We start from the raw sequence: 20,389 nt of genomic DNA on the forward strand, positions 1-20,389 counted from the left end.
GTAGTTCTGGAATATTCAGTGACAATCACTCTGAGGCAAGTTGCCCTTATGTACGACACACAATCTGTGACTGTGTGCACCAGCAGCTCTTATCTCCAACACTCCCCTCAACTTGCTGTTCCTGCACTTTGTTGCTCACAACACTACTCTTCTTCACGACTGCAACAAACTCAGGAGTCGGGAGAGGCTTCGTCAGGTAGTCAGCCAACTGTAGCTTGGAAATCGACCTTGATAGTCTGCTTCTGAACGTGATCACGGATGAAATGCACACGAAGATCGATGTGCTTGGCCCGTGGAGTGTATCCATTGTTGGTTGTCATACTTATCGCTGCCTAGTTGTCCACCAGCACCTTGGTAGGGCCATTGAGTCTCGTGGTCATCTCCATCAGCAACTGTCGAGCCCACAGAACCTCTTGAACTGTGACGGCAACTGCCATATATTCGGCTTTGGCTGAGGACAGCGCGACTGTCGCTTGTTTCTTGGACTTGAACACGACTGGTCCACCACACATCTGAACCAGCACTCCCAAAGTTGAACGACGATCAGATAAGTCGCTTCCCCAGTTAGCATCGCTAATGCCCTCAGCTTGAATTCAGTCTCACGCTTGTACTTGATTTCAATATGGGCGGTTCTTTTGAGGTAGCTCAGCACCCGAACGTCAGCTTTCCAGTGCAATTCACATGGATCTTCAAGATGTCGAGATAGGATACTCACTGCGACGCAGATATCGGATCGAGTGGTGTTCGCCACGTACAACAGCGACCCAACGAGCTCACGATATGGCTTTTGCGAGTCGAACCGAGGGTTTTCGTCCCTTGCACGTAGATCTTGGCCAACAACACTCGGGTTTCGAACTGCATACGACTCCGCTTGACCAAATCGCTCGAGCATCCATGAAATATACTGCGACTGGCCGGCGAACAACTCCCCCTTCTTCAAGTTGTAGTGCAGCTCCATTCCAGGAATGTACCTCGCATCTCCTAGCGACTTCAATCGAAAGTGCTCACTTAAATCCGTCTTGTGCCAAACTTCTGCTGCCTGCTTCAAGCCGTAAAGCAGCGACGAAGTCGACACACCATTCCATCTTGAACTCAAATTCCTTCTGGTGATACCATGTACACTTCCTCTTCGAGATCTCCGTTCAGGAACGCGGTTTCAACGTCATACGGCTTCACTTCAAATCCACGCTGGCAGCAAATTGCCAAGAACACACGCACAGTGTTCAGACTAGCAACCGGTGAATACGTCGACGTGTAGTCCACTCCAAACGTCTGAAAACACCCAAATGCAACTACACGCGCCTTGTGCCTGATGATGTTGCCGTGCTCGTCTCTTTTCAGCGCGAATACCCACTTATGGCCAATTACGCGAACTCCTGCTGGTCGGTACACCAAGTACCAAGTGTGATTCCGCACGTGTACTCTAATTTCTTCTCGAATGGCCTCCTTCCATTTGTCAGCTTCAGCAGATTTTATCGCCTCCGCGTAAGAGAGAGCGATCTCGTATCCGTCGTCAATTCTTGGTCGTTTATCGTCCGGTCTCTCAGTACTTTCATCAGAAGAGTAGCCATTTGATAACTCACCATCTCCGTTTTCCAGTAACAGTGGATCCGAATCCGCAACAAATCGTGTTCCCCCTTTTGACACAGGTTTCATGGGGCCCATGACATCAAAATGCACGATGTCCAAAAGATCCTGCGTCTTCGGAATACTACCCGATTGTCTTGAGAACGGGCTAACCGTCATCTTCCCACAAGCACAGCCAGCACATGGCTCATTCTCCGTTGCTTCATTGCTTCCCGAGAACTTCGGGACGCCGATCGCACCTCTTGACACTAAGGCCAACTTCTTCTTCGATACGTGCCCCCAAACGTTCATGCCACAAACTCTCCGGCGGCACAGCAGCCGACGCTGCGACTGCTAGCGCGTTGTTCACCTCCGTAGATGCCACCACGTTCCACACAACTAGCTTGTCGCGCTTCTCCACCCGCACAACCAGTTGCCCGTTAAAAGTGATAGTGCATCCATCACCAGAGAAGCCAACCGACGCTCCCTTAGCCACCAATGAGGGAATAGAGAGCAGGCGTCTCTCCAAATGAGGCACGAAGAGAACAGCCGTCACCGTAATCATACGGCCTCCATCAACCTGGAAACGCACCGTTCCAGCACCGACAGCACGAAGACGCTGTCCGCTCGCGACTATGATGTGCATGTCCGCGTTGAGTGTGCGGAAGTCGACGAAATCATTTCGACTATGGGTCATGTGGGCGCTTGCTCCGCTATCCAACAGCCAAGACGTTGTCGACGCCGTCGTAGCAGCAAACACAACCTCATCACCATCTCCTCCTTTAGTGCGATTCGGACACTCGTGCCGCTTGTGCCCATACTCATTGCACTCAAAACATTTACCATTGAACTTAAACGCTCCACGATCGCTACGGGAGCTACCGCGATGACCACCACGGTCACAACCACCACGACCGCGCTGACCTCCTTGTCCACGGCCGCCACCGTCGATTATGGCATTGATAGGCATCTTGGCGACAATCTGTAGATAAATAATGGCAGCCAATCTGCAGCAAAAGAACATACATAATGAAGTTAGTCAAAGAAAGGAAATAAATAATGAAATATTCACGGTCATTTGCATCTATTGGGTAGCGTCGTCAACGGTTTGCGCGTTCCAGTAGCCAGCATTCTGACGCAGGAACAGGATCATTTCCAGCGTGATAGGCTGAAGGCTGTGACGCTCTTGACCGAATGTTGTGCGTGCAACACTAAAAAAGGGCTCTGCAATATTTGAGGTCGGGTGGATACTCGCAAGAAGGTCATACTTGACCTCCTTGCGAGCAAGCCGCCGGCGCTTATGAAGTTGCACCACGAAAGAGTCCACCTCGCTGCTGCTTGGGCCTTCCCCGTCCTCTCGTGCCTCCCCCGCAGCCTCAGCTTGACGGTGCCGGAAGGGCTCCACCGCAGCCCGCTCTGCACGCTTCAGTCGGCCGGCATCGCCACCGAGGACTCGCACGCATGCGGCCTCAAAGTCCGGTTGTGGACGATCTGGGAGCGGGGACCTGCACACAGTAGTATATATTAGTGAAGAAAAAACTCCTTCATTATAATAAACATTGCATGACTTACCGATATACCTTTCGTATTGGGGCTTGATGGTAACAAGCCCGTCGAACCACACGCGCACGTCTAACAGCGTGACTTCTGCACCTTCGAGGGCTTTCGCAACTGACTCCACCTTTTTAAGTTTAAGCTCCTTTAAAAGGGCGCGAAGCCGACGGTTGGCGGCTGGCGGCAGCAGGTACTCAACGCGTGTGTCATCGTTCATATCTAGGTGCTCTAAGAGCTCAAAATAGAGCTTCAACATGCTAAAAGTCGACGACCACCTAGTGTCCTGTCGAATTACAGGTCGCAAAGGCGTTTTAGCCTTCAAACACATTTTTATTAGCTTTGCAAAATTGAAAAAAAGCAACTCAAAAACTTACCGTAGCTTGGCAGACTGCGAAAGCGTGCGTAACTTTAGCATCAAAGAGTGAACCACGTCCAAGTCTGTCTTACTTTCCTCCATATCCGCTTGAACAGCCAAATTGAGCCTGTGACTAGCACAGCCCACAAGAGGCACCCCCATTAGCGTAGCTAGAAGTCTGTTGACAGCGCAATTGTCAGCCACTAGGAACAGACATTGAGAGAGCTGTTTGCCATAGTCTCGCGGCAGCATGTTCGCCAGGAACTCCATGTGTCCTCGACCAGAGAGGTCGTCGTCGAGGGCGTCAAGCAGAGGAGCCATGCTGAGGAGCGGCGTCTTCCTGACGCCGCCGGCGTCGTAGCAGGCGAACACTGCGATGAAGTGCTGGGAGGCGTGCGTCCAGCCGTCGAAGAGGAGTCCAAAGTGCTCGGGCAGCTCAGCCGCGATCGCGCGCTCCACAACCCTAGTGAGGCTGTCCATTGCACTAACTAATGTCTCCACACAAATTGGATCGAGATTTGTGTATCTGGTCCATGACAAACACAAAAAGTAAGTAGTCTATAGATATGGTAGGAATAGCAAGCTATCGTACCTCCTAGTCGCACGGTTCTCGCAGAATGACAGCGGCAGGTTGTGGTTTTAGAATCCAGTCCATCCAGCCGTAGACGTTCAAAGCCGATTGGCGTACGTAGCTTAGCAAGGAGCCAGTCTCGGCCGTCGACGCGGCCAGCATGATGGCCTCGTTGTAACGGGGTTACACGCAAGTGGCTACATGTAGCCACTTGATTACGACAATGGGTTCACATTGGTGTGAGATACACCAATGGTTACATTTGACAGACCACTGGTCTGTGTGCATTTAGACTTCCTATTGGTTGAAAGGCGATCTCTTTCAACCAATTAGCATAGCAGGATTCTGCCAACCACTCGTTGGCAAATACCTTTCATTTAGAATATCACTTTAGGAGGAAACCCAAACACAAAACATAAAACATAAATAACAGTTCACAATTTTACGGTAAATCGGCTTTTGCTTTTCTTATTTAAGTAAACCTATACTTACGAGACGTAAGTATAGTTAATCTAAGTTAAAGCAAACTACGCTTCCTCATACACGTGCGCTAACGTGTAAGCCGAAGTAGTGGGCACGTAGCAAGCCCATTACACTCGTAGTCAAGGTGCTCACGGCGGACGTGATGCATGAGATTGCTGTGGCCGTTACGCCGTGTCTGCTTCCGTACCGTGCCGCACCGGCAACGGAAGTACTCGAGGATGACCTCATCATGGTCTTCTCGGCACGGACGGAAGTAGAAACCCGAAACTTGGACCGGGGTAAAAGTGGCGTGATGAGGGCGAGAGGTGAGGGTCATGGCGGTTGGGCAGGAGGTGCTGGGAGTGCTTGGAGAGCTCAAAATGAAGAGTGAGCTCTTGAGCAGGATGTGGTGGATAGATGGTTGCTAGAATCGTTGGCTCAGAGGATTTTTGCTCTCGTGCTTTGGGCTGGTTGGCTTGGGGACATTCATCATGGTAAAGAGGTTTTAGCATAAAAAAATGAGAGATGTTTGACATAACAAATAAATTATCAGATTTAGGCGGGGAAAACGGAGCATAAATAATTTCTTTGCCTCATGTAAAATTACTGAAGTGGCCATGCCATAATCGGCAGGCCTGGTCACCGTTGTTGTATCCCCGTCTGACCGCCATTTCCACCATGCGTAGACACATTAAAAGCTTCCTCTTGCTTTTCCCGTTGCTTGAGCGTCTCTGACACTCGGCGCAGCATTTCCATGGCATCCACCAAAGTCACCGACGAGTGCGCCTCAATAATCTTCACCATGGCGTCATACTCGCTTGACAGACTTCCGAGAAGAATAACTAGCTTCTCTTCGTCGCTCAGCTGATCACCGACAGCAGACAACCTCAAACAGAGGTCGTCGAACTTCAGCATGTGATCCATCAAGTCACCCCCAGGTGTCATCTGAAACTCGTGTAGCTTCTTTCGCAGCGTCACACGGTTATGCAAATTCTGCTTGACGAAGAACTCTCGCAGCGTTTCCCACGCTTCCTTGGCCGACTTGGACTCACGAATCATGGACTGGTACACAGGACTCAGTAGCTTAGAGATGACAGCCAACGCCTTAAAATCGGCGGCTTCCCACGTCTCGGTCTCCCGTTTAGCTGCATCCTCGGGCTTCATCTCCACGTGGTCCAGTAGGTCCTTCCTTGCCAGTGCCATACGGCAGTTAAATTCCCAGAGGAAATAGTTATCCTCCTTCAGGATGTCGTTCGGACCTAGCGTGTTTGGGCTCATAACCTAAAACGCCCTAAAACTCTCTTGTGCGATGCAGTGTAGAATGGAAAGTGATCATTAAACCAAAAAAAAATGTTCTTCTGCTTCCTATTTCTGTGCTACGTGTTCTAGAACTCTGGAATACTCTAGGGTAGTTCTGGAATATTCAGTGACAATCACTCTGAGGCAAGTTGCCCTTATGTACGACACACAATCTGTGACTGTGTGCACCAGCAGCTCTTATCTTCAACAATCTCCCGATTTGGGCACTATTTTGGGCATCGAATAATAACAACGCGCGTTATTTTTTGGGTACTGATTTGGGTATTCAGGGTCGTGGTTTAACACGGGCATGTTAAGGTTTACGAAGTGGGGAATTATTTTGGATACAGTTTTATTTTTTTGAATCGCCCTCGATTTGAAGTAATTTGTTGTGTTTTATGCTAATTCCATTGGGCACTTTTTACACCGTTTTGGGCACACAGAAATTCTTCCCATGGAGTCAGTTTCCAAAGCATCGTTTGGTAAATACAACGCTAAGTTCCCCCTACAAACGCAAAATATCCTGTAAATGGAAATTTATGCAAATTCATGACGTCCCTAATAGGGTGCTTAAGATATCGATTGGGTTTTGCATTGTATAAAATACCGTCATTTGCTTTACGGGTATTATTTTGCAAGTTTTGATTTTGACACCTACATACATACCTCAAAAACGATTCATCTCTTTTTGTACTGTTCGCAATACATACGCTACCTCCGCAGCAAGAGGACGATCCAGAGGACTTTGGGACATGCACCGATTGGCGAGGTCTCGCACTGTTGGTGGGCAGGACGCACCGATCGTCGGACGCAACTGATCATTCGCAACTTTCTGAAGTATAGCTACCTCTTCCAGTTTGTTACCCCTTGGTCCAATGGCATCACAGTATGGGAGGTTATGGGTATCGATCTCTGTCAAAAGTACTCCAAAGGAGAAGATATCTGCACTCTGGTCGTACTCGGTGCTCCCTGATATGATCTCCGGTGCGAGCCACCGACCAGTTCCTACCCCTATCGTCATTGTGTTATCCTTTGAACGGTAGCGTGTCGTGCCGAAGTCAGTCAGCTTTGCATGCATTTCTACCGAGATCAAAACATTTCTTGACTTTAGATCTCGGTGAATCAGCGGAGGGTCGAACGAATGCACGTAAACGAGCGCCTCAATCGTATCAATCGCCAGTTGAAATTGTGTAGATGTCCAGTACCGTGGCAGATTGGAAGCCGACAGATATGTGCGCAAATCTCCATTTTCCATGTACTCGAATAGTGCTTGGAGATCAGATTCAATACTCCAGGCTGCACCAATAAACTTGACAATGCTTGGATGATCAAATTTTGAAACCATCTTAATCTCGTCCACAAAGTTTTGCACTCGTTCATGGGTTGCCATGTCCTCACGAAGTCTCTTCGAAGCAAATAGTTGAGCTCTACGGTAGCGGACTAGCCAAACTACGCCAAACGCACCACTCCCGATCAATCTAATATCCTGGATATCTTGTACGCTCACCTGGAGAGAGAGAAGTTCTGGATCTCGCCAAATCGACAAATTGTCGTAATTGTCTCGAGTGATGCGCAAAGTGGGGTTCGTCATTGCCATCGTATCCGGTTTATCGCCGGTGCGCATCTTCAAGCAATACACGATCACTCCGATAACAGCTAGCAAAATAATACCACCAACCGCAATTACCACAATAATCATCGTGTTGGAGTTCGACGTTGATCCAGATCCACCGTTATTCGAGCCGGAGCCTGCTTGGTTGGAGTCCATCATGAGATCACTGACACAAACCGTAAGCCCCTGGATGGTACGCTGTGCTGAAGTGTCACAACTGATTTCTTCATGAAAATCAGCTGCAGTCAGGTCAAGATCTGTCAGCCCCGCCAGAAAATTGACTTGATCCAGCGTGAGTGTCGGTGTCTTTAAGGGATTTCCGGCTAGATATAGCGACGTCAACGACGTCATGGTAAAAATGACAGCTGGAATCTCGGTGAAGTTGTTCTCAGTGAGCGTGCTGCAGTTGTTCAAAAATCGCAGCAACGAACGACCCATTAGTTCGGGTAACTGAAGATCAGCCTAGCTCTCACACTTACAGAACAGCAAGATTAGGGAAGTCACCCTCGAAAGATTCCATACCATTTAACGACATTCCACTAATATGCAAAAAAAAATATCGTTGTCAGTTAATCAAGTGTAAGCAATATAGCAACAAGATACAGACTTCAACGTACAGGTTGGTGAGTTTGGAGGACCTGATGGAAGAGTTCACTGCCGTGATATAATTCAAGTTGAGATCCCTGCAGGTTAAAATGGCAAAGGTGAGCTGGGTATACTGAACATGAAGAAAGCACTTCAAATCTTTCACATGCATACAGCAAGGAAATTGACGGTAGTGACAGTAGATCTGCTGGGAATTCGTATAGCAGTGTGTTCGCGAGGTTCAGGTAAGTTATCGAGAATGGAAGGAGATCCCTGACAGTGCCAATCTGCCCCTTCAGGTTTATAGAGAGGAGCCAGACCTGGGTCACCTGCTTTTGCGACGTCAGTAGGTCTTCTGCGAGCTGCAGATTCACCACCTTGGACTTGAACACCAAGTCGAAGCTAGTGCCTCCAGCCAACACACTGCAGTATTCACGTAAGACAGTTTGTCATCTGTCCAAAGAAACAAGTCCCACTGCTACACACTTACACTTGTTTTGTAGCGGATGGCAAGTCCAGTGCACCGATGCGAGTGATGATATTGTTGCTTGCCCACGCGTAGGTACTCGTGTTGTCTGGGATGCTTTCCAGGTTGATATCGTACGTGGAGTCTTGAGCTCTGGCCTCAATCTCCTCTTCGCTTTGGTAGGTGCCGTACGTGACGAAGAAGACGAATAGTGACTGATCCACGGGCTCTTGGCGGTAGATGTTGTAGCACACGTAATTACAGTCGCCTGCCGCGTCGGCAACGCAACTGTTACAAGACGTGCTTTCCGACACATTGTAGGTCAGACACGGCTGGTGCGAGTCGCAAACCCCGCCACAGGACGACGAGAGCGTCGAACCTTCGGCATCGCAGGTTTGCGCTGTTACTTGGGCAAATAGCTGCGTGGCAAACAGCAAGAGCGTTAACAACGCCTTCTGCGTTCCCATGCTGATCAAAGCCGGTTGGTATTCAGGTAACTCGGTAGTTGTGCGTTATCTCGATGCGATCGGATTGTGATGGTCTTCTGTGGAAAGTGTAGAACTGTATCCTGTCTGGGTGTATATAATTGTTTTGCTGTTTGAACATCAAAGTCGTTACACGTTTCTTATAGGTACACTTTTCAGTGACCCTCTGGCTTTCAAGCTCAGAGCTGACATAAACAACCTCAATGTTTTGGCGCCTCGTATGTGGTGCGTACGGCGCGTGCTGGCGAACATGGTATGCAGTGCATGTTGAACACAAGGGTGCCTACTCGCTGGAACGCCTGCAGATGCTTCACACTTTTCTCGACCAACAAAAGTCAAGCGCCGCAACAGTTATACTCAACTTTAATGTAGCGTTAGGGACTCCTGTGCCGTGTCTCGTCATCGCATTGGTGTCTGATGCTATCCCTCTCGCTCCCCCGGAAAATGGTCCACGTGGTAATGTTATGTTCTGGGCACGGTCCTGGTTGATCATGGGGTCTTTCACCTTGGCCGTGTTACTGCCAATGCACCACCCAGGTATCGCTCCAATTCGAGAGCGCCGTGTTTTGCTCTACCTACTATCGGCTGGAATTTCGACGGTGTACACGGGCTTCCACTTCGCAGTGGCATTAGCGATCGGATTTCCCGTGCCGTTCTCGTATCTGACGCTTAACATCGTATGGATTTCACTTCTCGTTGCTGGTCTCTGGGTGTATGTGGGTCCAGCATGTCGAGCTAGTGCATTTGTGCGCCAACGACTAAAAGCTCACGCTATCTATATCTACGCCGCTTCCAGTCTAGCTGTAGTTTACCCTTTGTTTTATTACGCTTTCTTGCATGCTCGAGAACACGCCAGTGCACAATTCATGCTGACTTTTGCGCTACCAGCACTGAAGATGATGGAAAAACTACTTCTGTATCGCACAACATGCCATGCACCGGATTTACAGCCTGTCTTCATTGCGTTCAATGTCGAGGTATTCAACGCACTATTCGTTTCCAGTTGCATGCAAAACGCGACCTCGGTGAGCGTGACAGTCGCGTTGATGGTTGCCGATTTTATGGGAGCTTGTGCTGCACTGTACGGGCTGAGAAATATAATGCTGCGTGTTGATGAGCTGAATGTCAAGATGGGGCCTGATGCTACCCGTGCGCGAATGCTAGAAATTGCTGGGTTTATTGCAAAGCACCACCACCTTGACCGTCTCGTCACGCAGAGAGGTAGTGTGGAATCTCAGCACTCCTACAGCAAAAATGCATCCGCCGTCGCTCCGTGGATAATCGGAGATGCTTCTAGTGCGGATAAACCTGGCTGGGTTGAAAAGGTGAAGAACAGAAACAATAAGCTAAGCGTTGTTAATGACGGCAAAACGGCGATTGATCAGCCCAATTTCCCGCCAAAGAATGCCTGGGGAAAGAAAAGGTTGTCGGCAAAGAAGAGCGCTATCATACCCACCGAGATCAGTGTTCCATCTCCATTTAATCGTGGACCTAGTGTCGAAGAAATCACCAGTAATTCGTTTCAGATGGTTGAGATGCTTACTGCTGAAGAACGACAGCAATTCGTCCACGAAACCTGCCGTGTCTTACGTCGTGTTGAATTTCTACTGCTCGTGGAATACACTGAAGTGATGGTTCCGCTTGTCTATGGTAAGACGAAATTTATCTGTTGGGTTGGCTCTGGCTAACACTTGCTGCTAGTTATTTACATTGCCACAGTATACCATCTCCCAAATCGCAAGTTTTTCCCATACCTGAACGAAATGTCCGAGGCTGATCTCATCAACACAATCTGCAGCGTACTAATTTATGGAACACTACAACTACTTTCCTTTATTCTGCTCTTGGTTGCGCTTAATCGACGCTTTCAGCTTGCTCCAGGGACAATTCTGCGTTTCGTTCTTGGTAAAGAATGGAGAGTCGTGCAAAGCCAATTTGTGCTTTGGATCATTTACGTGCTCCAATCATCAATACAGCACGTTGGTACGTAGTTTGTTAGCGAAAAACACTGAGAGGATAAAGTGTACTAATCTTGCTTCATAATTCCCTTTATCAGGCACGGACTACACGTTCAAATTCAGGTGGCTTCAAAAGTAAGTGGGCGTTTGGGGTTGCTGCTCCCGGTACCCGATCACTCCGTCGTTAGTCAACGAACCTTTAAGCTTACAAAGGAAGCAGTGGCAGCAATTTTCAGATCCGCTAATGGTTGTCCTAGTTCAGCGATTATTCAGAAAGTTGAAGGAATAATGAGTGTTTAGTATTTGTATTTGTTGCGGTTATGGCGACTACACCCGAGGCGCGCTACGTTGCACCCTAGTGTTTAGTAGTACCAATATCAAATCAAGCCAAACTTCCATTGGTTAGTGTTCGAGCTTGTGACGATTACCTATTGGTAAGATTGATGCTTTACGTGCCGAAAAACATTTTACATAGAGCCACCCACAGAGCTAGAATTGATTTCATTCGTTTGGCAAGGCAAAGTGGAGGGCATGTCTGTGAGTACCAATAGAAGGACGATATAATCAGCAGCACTTTCATCGTAGAATAAAATGTGGGCAAGCGATACATATCAGTTTTTATCGCCGTATAGTTCCTGTGTTGGCATTGACCCCTTTAGATTTCAGGTTTGGTAACGAAATTTGTCACGAATCGGGTCGAAAAAATGGTGCCCACGCAACACCCAAACGCTTTGGTGCATGGAAAGTGTGCGATAGTCATCGTCAGCATAGGCTACTTCCCTGCCGTGCAAGGTGCAACAAGTTAAGGTAGCTTAGCCACGGGGGTGTAAATACAGGTTTTGACTGGAGTCCAGCCACTGGACCCACCTGCAACCCGCGGGATTGTTACATTCTTGTGTAAATTTAGTGTGGCACTTCATTGCAAGCGCTGCCTGTCATCCCGAAAAACCGGTCGATACCCACACACCCTTCTTCTCCAACTCCCAGCGCAGCCAAGATGTTCATGCTCAAGAAGAAGAAGCCGCAGGTGGACAGCACCAAACAGATGAAGGCCGTTGCCTGGGACCTGTCCAAGATCGCTCTCGTCTTTGTCGGTATCCGCGCTGCATCGGTTTTCCTCAACCAGGAGAACTAGGGTAGACCAAAGAGTTCGTCAAGCAGAATACCTCGTCGATCCCTGACCGAGTGGTGTGGCCTCAATCAAAATGCGGCTGCAAAGTGGACGATGACGCTATTTAGACGCATATGACAATACGATATTGCAATAAGACAGAGGCTTCGGGCTCGAGAGATTACCCCAACGCAGATGAGATGTTTTAGTATGTATGCATATATTCTGTCAGCTCCAAGCAATCTATGGTCGGTCTACTCTTCCTGATCCTCCTCCTCCTCTTCTTCTTCATCGCCCATTTCCTCGTCCTCATCCACCTGCGTGAACGACTCTAATGCGATATTGCACTTCTCGGCAAGCACATTGAGAGCCTCCAGCAGCAGTTCCTCGGGTTTGATCATTCCCACGGACTCGACGCTAAAGATGAAGTGGTCACTCTGACGTCCGAGACGGATCTTTTCGTTCCAGCTAGGCTCACGAATGCAGTTCCGACACATGGTGCAGGCGCGCTGATCCTTCACCACTGCAGTAGGGACGCCACCAATGTCTTCAATATCGAACAAGCCAATCTGGCACTCCTCCACTAGGCGCTTCGCTTCGGCACCTTCCACCTTCTCCGTGAGTTCAACCTTAGGCATCAAACGGTATGACGCTGTGGCCACAGGAGAGAACTTAGCGTGATCCTTACCCACGCCCTTGCGGCAGTGGGCCTCCAATGCAATGCTCTGACCAGGTCGCAATTTTGCGATCAAAATATCTTCGTGTACGGGGCGAATAGAGCCAAAGCGCTCCTCCTGGTTTCCCTGCGGCACCCACTCTAGGTCGCGCGAGTATACTGCAAAACACGAATAGTGGAACAGATTAATTATCAGCCCTGTAAAATCCTGGAGCTCAAACAACAGAATCATCGTACCAGAAGAATGAATCGCTTTGGTCGGGTCCTTCGGGTGCTCAGGGTCAAACTTGCACGTGACATCGAGCTTGAAGACGATGGTGTTCTCGTCAGTGGCCTCTGCCTCCTCGTTGTCGGGAAAGGCCTGGAACTCACGCGGGTCCACGTTGAGTGGCACAAGGCCCAATCTGTGGGCCAGCACTTCATCCTGAATAATAGACGAGTTGTTCCAGATGTATACGTGCTCGATCGCCATAGTTGGAACCTCGGCGAGCAGGATGCGGCGCAACGCGTTGGCGATGGCGGCGTCCACGCCAATGAGGTCAAACACAATCTCTTCATCCGTCAGGCTCTGGATTTTGACCTTCACCTGGCGTTTGGACTGTTCCACAAAGCTGTAGCTGCTCTCGCTCTCCACATCAGGCTATTTGTCGACAGGCAATTCCCATGTTAAGATGCGATGAAAACCAATCGAAACACATTCGACATGACGCAGCGATAGCTCACCTGGTGTGGCGCGTCTTGGCCGACACGGATGACTTTGGACGACTTCGCCATGGCTGTCTCGCTGTGTGAGTACTGCACCGGCAACAACTATGATCTAGCGATAAATTGACGCGATGAATAGACACAAAGCCGAAGCGACGGCCAGCCATTCAAATCGTACTTAACGCGTAAACTACGCTGCATCCATACGATCCTAATCGACAATTCAATTGCTCGTGCCGGTGGTGCTGTCACAAGGCTCTCAGTGAGAGCCTCTTACTAACGAAAGCTTAACCTGTTCATGCTGCTTCCCTTGACAAGACTCAGCAGCTTTCTTTACGTGTCTGTGTATTTTTTTTCAAGTTTTCAAGTCCTGCTCACACCTCCTCCTGTCAGAATGCCAAACGCCACTCCTCCTTTATTTATTGTCTCGACGGTCGGTCTCTCCGTGCATCGTGTGCGCGTCTGTCTCCTTCCTCTTTCACTCGTTCGCTCGAGGGATGAGAGCAACGCTCCATTCTTCTGGAACGACTAACGAACCAAAGCAAAAAGCTCCTGACGCCTGCCTGCTCTACCACTCCCTTGCGTCAACTCCTCCTCGCACACCATGCGTCGGCCACAACCTCCCGTCTTACTTGGTGTAGGTGATTTTACGGGTCTTGAGCGGCGCCCATTTCAGGCGCTTGTAGTAGCCCGTAAGTGCGCACAGAGCCAGCAGTGCAATGGTTGTCTGCATACCCTGCTTCTTCCGCACGTCGTGCTCCGGCTCAGCGGCCCACGCAAGGAAGACCGATACGTCCTTAGCCATTTGCGAGGTCGTGCACGGGGTGCCGTCCTCGTACTCAATCTGGCCATCCTGCAGCTGACGTTCCATGGCAATAGCACCGCCACCAAAGTACGGGTTGTAGTACAGGCCAGGCAGCAGCTCCGTGCCCTCAGGAGGGTCCACGTATCCCGTCAGCAGCGCGAACAGGTAGTCGGCGCCAGCGTGGCGAGCCTTAGCCATCAACGAAAGATCAGGTGGGATGGCACCGTTGTTGGCAGCCGCGGCAGCCTCGTCGTTCGGGTACGGCCGGGGAAGCGGGTCTGACAGCTTACCGGGACGCTCAAACATCTCACCCTCGTCGTTGGGGCCATCGACAACATCAATGTCGGCAGCAATGGCCTTAAGCTCCTCCTCCGTGTGGGTCACTCCCACCAAGTTGCGGAAGCAGATACGGTCCAAGCTGTGGCAAGACGCGCACACTTCGCGATAAACCTGGTAACCACGACGCACGCTGGCGTAGTCGAACGAGGACAGCGGACCCTGGTGGTCAAAACCGTAGTGCAGCGCTTCAATCTGGTCACTGCTAAAAGCTGTGACGCCCGTCAGCACCGAACCGCCCAGCAGAGCGCCGGCACCCACCTGCAGCAGCGCAAACAAATCATAATGACAAGCGTCCGCGTCAGAATTTGGACCATCATTTTGGTGGTCCAGCCCAAGGGACTCAACCAGCACAGAAGAGCATGCTGTGTGCGGCCGCATTGCGGCAGAAGGACACAATTACGAGCGGCAGGTACAGCTACGAACCTTGGCAGCGCGTTGAAGTAGCTTGGCTCGGTTCATCATCGTGCTCAGCTAGCTCTCAAGTTGCTCGAGAGCTTTAGTGTCTGTGTGCGTGTGAGGCTGCGGCGAGTCGAGTCCCCCTCGGTCTCAGCCGTACATCGTGCGGCCAAGCCTCGTCGAATAAAACCTTGTACAAAAAACCTCGGGCAATTTCGTTCGAAGCACGTCGCCCCTCCCAAATTGAAATATAGTGTCGCACTTGCAGCTAGGTCATTCCTTCAGTGTGTTCCACACCGTTTTGGTGGTCCGTGGACAAGGAACCAAAGCTTCCGGTACTTGCATGCGGTTTCTATGGTCACTCGTACTATAGACTTGTGCTCCTTAGATGCTCTAATAACCTTGCGAAATCTACAAAAGACGAGGGAACATGGTAAGTCGGCGGCTATCAAGTTGATCAATGCGGCGCTGTTTATGAGAGAAGACTGACGGCCTTGGCTGTGTGTTGTAGTCGGCGCTATTCAGTCTCCAGGGGCTGCTCACCGTCATCTTGCTCTTCATCTGTACCTGCACCTACATCAAGATGAAGTTCCCCACACTCTTCGACCGTGGTCAACTTCCTGGAAAACACGAGGGTCTTGGCGGCCTGTGCTGGAAGGCCTCTCGCATCGGAGAGCGTAAGAGTCAATACGTGGCTGGCGCTCTTGTCGTCATGGCTGTGCATACGCTCTTCTTCTCGTAGGGAGGAAAGAATTGCATATCGCCTGACGGTGTCTAATGCACCGCGCTACGTAGCCTGACGTCGACGAAGTTTATCGATACATCTAGGCAACCCGTTGTTGCTGACGTGGTCTTCTGTCGCGTCGCCGGCGGAAGGAAAAGAAATTTCCGTTCAATATACGATTCTCGTTTTCGTTTCTACTACTTAGAACTTCATCTGCAATGTGCACAGTAAGCAAGCGTAAAGACTACAGTAGTGTTGCAAGGTATTGGTGGTTCTCTTATTGCAGATAGCATAATTTGAGTCTACTTGCCTCCAGACCATCACCTCACGCGACCGTATTCTAAAGACGCTACAGGAAGGATTGCATTCCGACCGTCGGGCTTCTCTCGGCACCTTCCGGCTCGCGTATCGTCCATCTGAATTTAGCTCAGCATGAAAAAAGGTATCGATAGAAATGACAACCACGTCACCGAGGCCTTTATGCCGTCTAGAAGCGCAATTAGTGCTTCTTGGGGGCAGCTCCACCGCTCGTGCCCATGCCCATGACCGTCTTGAACGTATCGTAGATCCACCACTGAGCACCCGTCAGCGTACCGATCATAATGATACGCGTACCCAGACCCTTGGTGGCCAGGTTGACCAGACCGGTCTCGCTGGCGATCTGGCCGAAGCCCTTGCCCTTGTTCTCGGCCTTGCCCATGAGCGACACAACGGAATCAGCCGGGTGCGAAACAATGGCACAGATGACACCGGCCAGGTAACCCGAGGCGAAGGTGATGCCGAGCTGCGTGCTCTTGGGGTACGAGCTCTTCGGCTCCGTGAACACGTACGTGTAGAAGGCCTCCACAACCTTCTCGAAGAAGAAGAACTTGGCCATCGTGTACGGGATCTGACGCGACCACAGCGGGACAAGCGAGCCGAACGGGAAGCGAGTCTCGGCCGAGTTGGCCTTCATGGCAGCCACAGCGGGGCCCAGCTCCACGGGGAACGTGCCAGCGGGGGAGGTCTGCACCTTCACCTTAACCATCTCCATGGGGCAGAGGGCCATGTCGGCGAAGAACTCAGCCGATGCGGAGCCAGCCAGGTAGATGGCGCCACGGTACTTGTAAGCATTCTCCTCTCCGGCCATGGAGCTGTAGAAGTCCTTGAAGAACTCGTAGAAGCCGAACTTGCACATGCCCTGGGCAGAGTAGCCGATGGCCGTGGGGGCCCAGCCCTTGAACAAAGCGCCAGCACCCTCCTCCGAAGCGATGGTCTTGAGGCCAGGCAGCAGGCCGTTGTACTTGGCCGGGTTCACCTGCATGTTACACTTGACTACATCCAGCGGGGTGATGCCCGTGTGCGTGAGGCCGCACGAGAGGATGCCTCCGATCATGCACTTGCCGTAGTAGGCGTTGTCGTGGATGGGGTCGTGCGAGAGGCGAGCGTCCCACTTGGCGGCCGAGGTGGCGAGGACCGAGGCCGGGCGGGCCTTGGGGGCGGCGACAGACGGCGCGGCCGGGTTCAGCGACGAGATGACAGGGAAGAAAGCGCTCATGATGAGGAGGCTGCTGGGAGGTCGACGGGTGGATGGCGAATGACGTCAAATTTGGGAGGCGAGGGCGAGATCTGAGGCTGAGGAAGCGAGCAGTTTCAAACAGCTCTTTATTTAAAACGGCTACTGAAGTAACGGTAACTAAATTCTGAAGTAGCTATTTTTAGACTGGACAAGCTCTTCAATTTGTTGATCAGTGCTTTTTAGGGGCAGCGCCACCGCTCGTGCCCATGCCCATGACCGTCTTGAACGTATCGTAGATCCACCACTGAGCGCCCGTCAGCGTACCGATCATGATGATACGTGTACCCAGACCCTTGGTGGCCAGGTTGACCATGCCAGTCTCGCGTACAATCTGACCGAAGCTCTTGCCCTTGTTTGTAGGCTTCCCCATGAGAGAAACAACGGAATCAGCCGGGTGCGAAACAATGGCGCAAATGATACCAGCCAGGTAACCCGAGGCGAAGGTGATGCCGAGCTGCGTGCTCTTGGGGTACGAGCTCTTCGGCTCCGTGAACACATAGGTGTAGAAAGCTTCCACCACCTTTTCGAAGAAGAAGAACTTAGCCATCGTGTACGGGATCTGACGCGACCACAGGGGTACCAGTGATCCGAATGGGAAACGAGTCTCCGGGTTAGCCTTCATGGCAGCCATGGCCGGAGACAGCTTCACGGGGAAGGTGCCAGCAGGCGATGTCTGCACCTTCACCTTGATCATCTCCATGGGACACAGCAGAATATCGGCGAAAAACTCGGCCGACGCAGAGCCAGCCAGGTAGATGGCACCACGGTACTTGTAGGCATTCTCCTCACCGGCCATCGTCGAGTACATGTCCTTGAATACATCGTAGAAGCCGAACTTGCACATACCCTGCATTGAGTAACCGAAGGCGGTCGGAGCCCAGCCCTTGTACAGAGCGCCGATACCCTCCTCTGAAGCGATTGTTTTCATACCCGACAGCAAACTCTTGTACTTGGTCGGGTTCACTTGCATATTGCACTTAACTACATCGAGCGGAGTTATGCCTGTGTGCGTGATGCCGCACGACAAGATGCCACCGATCATGCACTTGCCGTAGAAAGCGTTGTCGTGAACGGGGTTGTGTGAGAGACGAGCATCCCACTTGGTGGCCGAGGTGGCAAGGACGGCAGGCGCTACTGGAACGGCAGGCGCCTGCTTTGGCATGGTGACCGGGCCCAAAGTTGAGACCACAGGAAAGAAGGTGCTCATTGCAAAAGCCGTAGCGGATAACTGGAGGTCCTGAGTGCGGCGTCCACGGGCAAAAAGCAAATGACCTGGAAACGTGAGCAGCTCGCTGAAATGTCAGTCCGATCCAGCGGCAGACATGACGGCATCAGGGACTTCTCTAGCTTTATCCAACAAAAATGTTCGTCACACGTCACAGACGGCAACATCACCCAAAGATTGCGCGCCACCTTGAGGTGTACCCTGATCTCCACGATTCCAAGCACCAAACACCAAATTCGTGTCAAGTGTTGGAGTCATTGGAGTCAGGCGCCTTCAACGCCCCAGTGTACGTGAATAAGAATGCTGCTTTAGCTGATACACGACTATTAAGCTGATCGATCGCATCGGTGAACCGCGTGCTACATGAATTGTGAGAAGCTCTGATAATGCAGTCAAGCCGGTTGATGCTCACGAACGGATGCTTCGCAGTACGCCCGCTGAGAAAAATGTTTGATACATTGGTAGAATTCAGTTTGCTTGGTTATGCGGCAACCCGAATGGCATGCTTTTATATCAGTCGCGAAATGCATACCTTCCGATATCGGCTACTTCGGTTGAGATACCGGTAGGATGGCATTCAGCCCAAAAACACAACAAAAAAGACAATGGGGTTTTTTTGGGCTGAATAGCATCCAACGGCAATAAGTGTAAATTCTGGGGACACAGAATTTGGCCGTTTCAGATGTGCTACTTTTTATTGTTACTTTTGTGTTTAAAACAGGTTTTTTTATAGTTTCAGTTCTTGACCTCGCACTGCTGTATAATCTCTGTATGTCTACAATGAAGATTTCTCTAAATAGGCGTGGGGATGCGCAGCTTGAAAACCTCATGGTAAGGCTGAGCAACTCAGCCAAGTTTTGCTTGGAGGGTATCAAGCATTCTTCTGAATCAAGAGCTCTAATCATCGCCGCGAGTCGTGTTGACGTGAATGGAATGATGGGTAATGCTAAGGGGGGGTACGCTGATCGGTAAGACTGCCATTGCAGCTACCAGTAAGTTACTTGATACATTTACTGCTACTGGTGATAGCACAAATGGCGATGGGGGGGGAGGGGGGTCGGCCTAGTATTTGCCTTCTTCTAATAGGTCGGTCACCTTGATGCTGTGGAGTGTCAATCGAATTTGGAGTCACCCTACTGTGGTTTCATGCCGATGCTATTTGGAGAACTGTGTGAGAAAGGTCTGCCAAGGCAAAAACTTCCCTACGCTGGTAGTGGTGCGCTTCTGTTGGTGAGGAATACTAGCTGTTGTCGATCAACATGTCCCTCACGCAGCAGAAATGCGTCGGAGTTCAGCGAATGTGGCTACTGTTTGCTTGGGCAATGGTGATCTCCTCGACGAGTGTGCAAGCCGCGCAGACCAACGTGTCGAGCATTTGTTCGCCGTCCGACCCGGTGCCGCTCGTCGTGAAAGGGGCTATCACGTATATCTGCGTCAATGTGAACAATAAATACCGTACGCTCTTCACTCCCGTCGCCGACAAGTTCACCGTACTGCGCATCAGCGACTGTGAGTAACTAGCATTTTGATCTGTACGGCAAAGTTGATTCTCTAACTGCGCTGGTATCGATTTACATTTTGTTGCAGCCTGGAATGATACTCGTATAGGTGCCAACCCCTCGAGTGCATTCCTCACCGTGTCGAGTCTCAAATACCGCACAAACTACAAGCTCTACTCATCAGCCGCGACTGGCCGCATCTCTCCGTACATGACCGCTATCATTTCAGTGAAAAAGGGCGTCGTACAAGGCGTGAGCTGGGATGAAGGTTGCTACTTTTGCACTGCGGAAATGTGCGACTATAATCTGTTCTCAAAGCCTGAGGAAACAACCTCGGCGCGGCTCAGCGGTCAAGGCAAAACATGCTACACTCCAGTCGATAGCTGCACCGGCACATCCTCCAATTCATCGGATGCAAGCATTGATGTTGGGGATGGC

At 50.7% G+C, this 20,389-nt stretch overlaps 7 protein-coding genes across 7 annotated transcripts; 2 read left to right on the forward strand and 5 right to left on the reverse strand.

The window, feature by feature from the left end:
* Positions 1–6,374: 6,374 nt before the first annotated feature.
* Positions 6,375–9,009, reverse strand: PPTG_19122 (TKL protein kinase). Its single transcript, XM_008917474.1, has 5 exons — positions 8,495–9,009; positions 8,179–8,427; positions 8,037–8,102; positions 7,899–7,958; positions 6,375–7,819 (listed from the first exon to the last, which is right to left on the reverse strand). The coding sequence occupies exons 1-5, from the start codon at positions 8,935–8,937 to the stop codon at positions 6,475–6,477; spliced, it is 2,163 nt and encodes a 720-aa protein (XP_008915722.1). The 5' UTR covers positions 8,938–9,009; the 3' UTR covers positions 6,375–6,474.
* A 149-nt stretch (positions 9,010–9,158) lies between these two features.
* PPTG_19123 (hypothetical protein) lies at positions 9,159–11,202 on the forward strand (the record flags this gene model as incomplete). The annotated part of the gene is made up of 4 exons (XM_008917475.1): positions 9,159–10,605; positions 10,675–10,938; positions 11,012–11,048; positions 11,187–11,202. 4 exons carry the CDS (start codon positions 9,159–9,161, stop codon positions 11,200–11,202), a joined length of 1,764 nt encoding a protein of 587 aa, XP_008915723.1.
* A 994-nt stretch (positions 11,203–12,196) lies between these two features.
* Positions 12,197–13,534, reverse strand: PPTG_19124 (hypothetical protein). Its single transcript, XM_008917476.1, has 3 exons — positions 13,424–13,534; positions 12,938–13,340; positions 12,197–12,859 (listed from the first exon to the last, which is right to left on the reverse strand). The coding sequence occupies exons 1-3, from the start codon at positions 13,472–13,474 to the stop codon at positions 12,279–12,281; spliced, it is 1,035 nt and encodes a 344-aa protein (XP_008915724.1). The 5' UTR covers positions 13,475–13,534; the 3' UTR covers positions 12,197–12,278.
* A 26-nt stretch (positions 13,535–13,560) lies between these two features.
* PPTG_19125 (hypothetical protein) lies at positions 13,561–15,283 on the reverse strand. Its single transcript, XM_008917477.1, has 2 exons — positions 14,973–15,283; positions 13,561–14,807 (listed from the first exon to the last, which is right to left on the reverse strand). The coding sequence occupies exons 1-2, from the start codon at positions 15,009–15,011 to the stop codon at positions 14,034–14,036; spliced, it is 813 nt and encodes a 270-aa protein (XP_008915725.1). The 5' UTR covers positions 15,012–15,283; the 3' UTR covers positions 13,561–14,033.
* A 92-nt stretch (positions 15,284–15,375) lies between these two features.
* PPTG_19126 (hypothetical protein) lies at positions 15,376–15,687 on the forward strand (the record flags this gene model as incomplete). Its single annotated transcript, XM_008917478.1, has 2 exons — positions 15,376–15,378; positions 15,457–15,687. The coding sequence occupies 2 exons, from the start codon at positions 15,376–15,378 to the stop codon at positions 15,685–15,687; spliced, it is 234 nt and encodes a 77-aa protein (XP_008915726.1).
* Positions 15,688–16,168: 481 nt separating this feature from the next.
* On the reverse strand, positions 16,169–17,206 carry PPTG_19127 (hypothetical protein; the record flags this gene model as incomplete). The annotated part of the gene is made up of 1 exon (XM_008917479.1): positions 16,169–17,206. One exon carries the CDS (start codon positions 17,204–17,206, stop codon positions 16,169–16,171), a length of 1,038 nt encoding a protein of 345 aa, XP_008915727.1.
* A 72-nt stretch (positions 17,207–17,278) lies between these two features.
* Positions 17,279–18,510, reverse strand: PPTG_19128 (hypothetical protein). The gene has a single exon (XM_008917480.1). The coding sequence runs from the start codon at positions 18,432–18,434 to the stop codon at positions 17,397–17,399; it is 1,038 nt and encodes a 345-aa protein (XP_008915728.1). The 5' UTR covers positions 18,435–18,510; the 3' UTR covers positions 17,279–17,396.
* Between the last annotated feature and the right edge of the window lie 1,879 nt (positions 18,511–20,389).

The sequence above is a fragment of the Phytophthora parasitica genome (assembly GCF_000247585.1).
Source record: "Phytophthora parasitica INRA-310 unplaced genomic scaffold supercont2.103, whole genome shotgun sequence".
NCBI lineage: Eukaryota > Oomycota > Peronosporomycetes > Peronosporales > Peronosporaceae > Phytophthora > Phytophthora nicotianae.